The sequence below is a fragment of the Frankliniella occidentalis genome, unplaced genomic scaffold (genome assembly GCF_000697945.3).
Source record: "Frankliniella occidentalis isolate FOCC.00 unplaced genomic scaffold, Focc_3.1 Scaffold1668, whole genome shotgun sequence".
NCBI lineage: Eukaryota > Metazoa > Arthropoda > Insecta > Thysanoptera > Thripidae > Frankliniella > Frankliniella occidentalis.
Window position 1 is genome coordinate 7,568 of NW_026268768.1, and position 3,468 is coordinate 11,035.

A 3,468-nucleotide genomic window follows, 5' to 3' on the forward strand; every position below is an offset into this window, starting at 1 on the left:
ACCAGTGTGTGTCCTCATATGAGTACTTAAGTTGCAATTCATAGAGAAGCTAGCACTACACATTTGGCATTTGTAGGGTTTTTCACCAGTGTGTGACCTTATGTGTGCGCGTAAGTGGTCACCCCTAGAGAAGGTAGCGCTACAGTTTTGACAGCTGAAGGGTTTTTCACCAGTGTGCGTCCTCATGTGTGTGCGTAACCTGCTAGCTCCAGAGAAGTTAGCGCTACAGATTTCACAACTGTAGGGTTTTTCACCAGTGTGTGTCCTCATGTGTGTGCGTAACTTGGACCTTTCCTTGAAGCTAGCGCTACAGATTTCACAACTGAAGGGTTTCTCACCAGTGTGTGTCCTCGTATGTCTGCGGAGGTTCCACTGGGTCCTGAAGCCGGCCCCGCAGGTGGCACAGCGGTGAGGCTTGTCCGCGCTGCCGGCCCCGGTTGGAGCGCCCTGGTCCCCTCCGAGTTGCTCTTCGCCCTCCGCCCGGCCGCCGCCGAGCACGGCGCCAGCGCCACAGGCCTGCCGCCGCCTCAGTTCCGCACTACACACGCCGACGCGGTGGTGCTGGGCCACCAGCAGGGGGCTGACGAAGCAGAGGCCGCACGCGCCGCACGGGAAGATGCCGGCTGCGGGAGGAAAGAGCACGGAGGGTGAGAGTCTCATTCGCGGCAGGTGAGATGAACCCGCGCAGGTCACGGCACAATTTATAACTGGACCACAACTGGACCTCCAGCTGGACATGTTCTAGTTTCGTCACCCGATTGAAACGCAAACCACCCCAAACCTGAGGCCGTACTCACTGAGTGCTCGCGTGTCCTGCGTAGGGTCCTTGTAGAGCTTGGGGTCGAGGCCGAGCTCCTTGCCGTACGAGTCCCCGTACCAGACCAGCAGCTCCGTGTTCGGCGGGATGTCGCGCACCACCCGGTAGTAGAGGTGTCCCTTGTACTGGTACGGGTACAGGTTCTCTTCCCCGGAGTGACGCGCACAGTTGACGAACCTCATCCAGTTGGACTTGGCCATGTCCAGGGCGTCGACGCAGTGGGTGGCCTTCCCGCCACGGTGAATCTGCAAGAGGGAGGAAAACAAATGTATTAGAGAGAAAATTAAGTTCATATGTATTTTGCAAACCGAGCACGGTAGACTTTGTCTGCAACTAGTGAAAGGCAGGCTCGGCCTCCTGCCTCTTACCTCCCAGCCGTAGCCCGTCTCCTTGTTGGCCGGCACGTTGTCGCCCTCGTACGGCCCGAAGCGCACCCTCCTGGGCACCGCCTGCCGGGTCCACACGCCGCGCCCCGCCCCCGGGATCTTGCTGGCCTCGATGACGAGCTGGGGCGGCACCGTGAGCAAGGCCCGCTCGGGGTGTCCGACGGCGACCTATGAGAAAGCCAGCGTAAAAGTCGCATACATTTCACGATGAACCCAGCGTCGTGCGTATGGTAGACAGGTCTGACCGAAAGCATACCTCAGTGTCCGCAATGATCTCCAGGGCTCCGTGGACGGGGCAGTCGCCGTCCCACTCCTTCTGGCAGTCATCGCAGACTGCAGCAAAGCGTAAGGGTCATAAAGTTACCTCGAATCGGCGGTACTCGTACTCGTCCTGCCGCGCGCTACAAGCGAGTGGACTCTACTTGAACTAGAACTCACAGAGGAAGTCGTCATCGTCCTGCAGCTCGGGCTCCACGTAGGACCTGCGGCTGCCCGCCCGCTTGGGGTAGCGCGTCGTCGGCCGCGGCGCCTCGGGTGCAGCGGCCGAGGAGGATGGACCACGGTTTGCGAGAGGCACTCCAGCGGACGCGGGCGCGCGGGGGGCGCAGCGCTTGTTCTTCGCCCTGACCGAGGAGGTGCTGCTGCTGGTGCTGGCGACCGGGTCGACGTTCTCCTTGCCGGCGGCGGACCTGGGGGATGGAGGACAGAGGGATATGGGGCGAGTGACGTGGGTCGTTCGTCATATTGAGGGGCAGGCGGTGAACTGCTGCATTGCAACTTACGTCGGTAGGGGCGGAACCGGGGCAACCTTAGGGCGGTCCGGCTGCAGGGGTTGGGGTCGGCCCTGCAAGGAGAAAAACGCATCGGACGCGATATCAGACAGGCGTCAAAACGGTTGAACAGAGAAATGAGAACCAGAGGAAGGGAGGGAGGACAGAGGCGAAAGGCTTACCTTTGCATTTTCTTTCGTTGGAGACCAGTCCAGGTCCTTCTCATCGTCACTAGGCTCTTCCTCACCTTTGGGTTTCTTCGCCCCTTTCTTGGCCTGTGGGCGTTGTTGACTTTTCTCTTTGCGCTTCTGCGCGAGTATCCTAGTCATGAACCCTGGTGGTTTTGGGGCTAGGCCTATGCAAACGAAAGGAACGCGAGCGACACACAAATTAGCTTTTCTACCGGCTAAAGTTTTACTTCCGACATGAAAACGCGCCCATCAAGTGAGGTTATCATTGCCATCACCAGCCTCACAAGAGGTGTTTGAAAACCATTTCTTACCGCAGAGCTGCATGTTGTGATAATTTGCCTTAGCATTGCGGTAACTCTTTTTCTCATAGGTACACAGGTCCTTCCATTCTTCCAAAGGGAAAAAAGGTTTAATATCCTCAAATTCACTTGCGTCGGATTCTGAACTCGACATTTTGATGATAGAGCTCGATCAGGTGACCCGAAACCAACTGTCCGAACCGCGGGAACGGAAACCGCCAACCGTCACTGGGTGCGTTCAGAAAACCGACTGAGTTGAAGTGGTCTATATAGTAATTTTACATGTGGGGCCAAAATTTTAAAACCAAAACTGTTACCAATTAAAAATTACAGAGGAAAATTGGATTTTTTAAAGTGATATTATTTAAATGGACCTATGCGTCTTTCTTACTTTGTTGTCAGTATTTTTTTTGTTCGTTGGCACCACTGCGAGCGCAACAAGTTAGTGTTGCTGTGTTGCCGCCCTATTCGTGGACAGTCGTTAACCGTGTGTTTTATTGTGATTTGGTTAAATCTACGATGATTACGATTATGAATATGACGAAATGTATTCTGTTGTGCGTTCAGCCTCCTTGTGAGAGTCGTGCTTAAGTTACTTTCTTTAAAATGTAAAAGTAGTGACGGTGAACTGTTGGATCGATACCCCCGCGTTTTACTTTGAGTCCACGCGGTAGGGTTATGGCGTCCCGCTGTTTTCACTGAATGCCGTTGCTTGGGGCATCGCCGATCACATCGAAGGTGTTTTAACAACAATCAAGGTGCGTTAGCATGCCGTACAATTTCATGGGGCTATGTTATCAATTTAAGCGAGAATGTCAATCGGCTATCTTTATCAAATCGAGAAACTTTTAGGGGTAGAGACAGGAGACAGCCCCAACGAACTGTCTGATAAATTCTGCATGCTTTTGGTGCGTCGTCATGTGCTGCTGCTGCTGCTGCTGCTGCTGCTGTCCGCACCCTCTCCATCTTGTCGACGTGCGCCTTATGGCCCCGCACCCCCCCCCC

The 3,468-nt window shown here is 54.9% G+C and overlaps 1 protein-coding gene across 1 annotated transcript; it reads right to left on the reverse strand.

Moving 5' to 3' along the window:
- Nucleotides 1-2: 2 nt before the first annotated feature.
- LOC113206830 (histone-lysine N-methyltransferase PRDM9-like) lies at nucleotides 3-3,090 on the reverse strand (the record flags this gene model as incomplete). Its single annotated transcript, XM_026423084.2, has 8 exons — nucleotides 2,476-3,090; nucleotides 2,156-2,328; nucleotides 1,986-2,047; nucleotides 1,642-1,892; nucleotides 1,460-1,536; nucleotides 1,186-1,371; nucleotides 798-1,062; nucleotides 3-623 (listed from the first exon to the last, which is right to left on the reverse strand). Coding segments are annotated over exons 1-8 (1,777 nt in total), but the record flags the coding sequence as incomplete, so codon positions are not given.
- Between the last annotated feature and the right edge of the window lie 378 nt (nucleotides 3,091-3,468).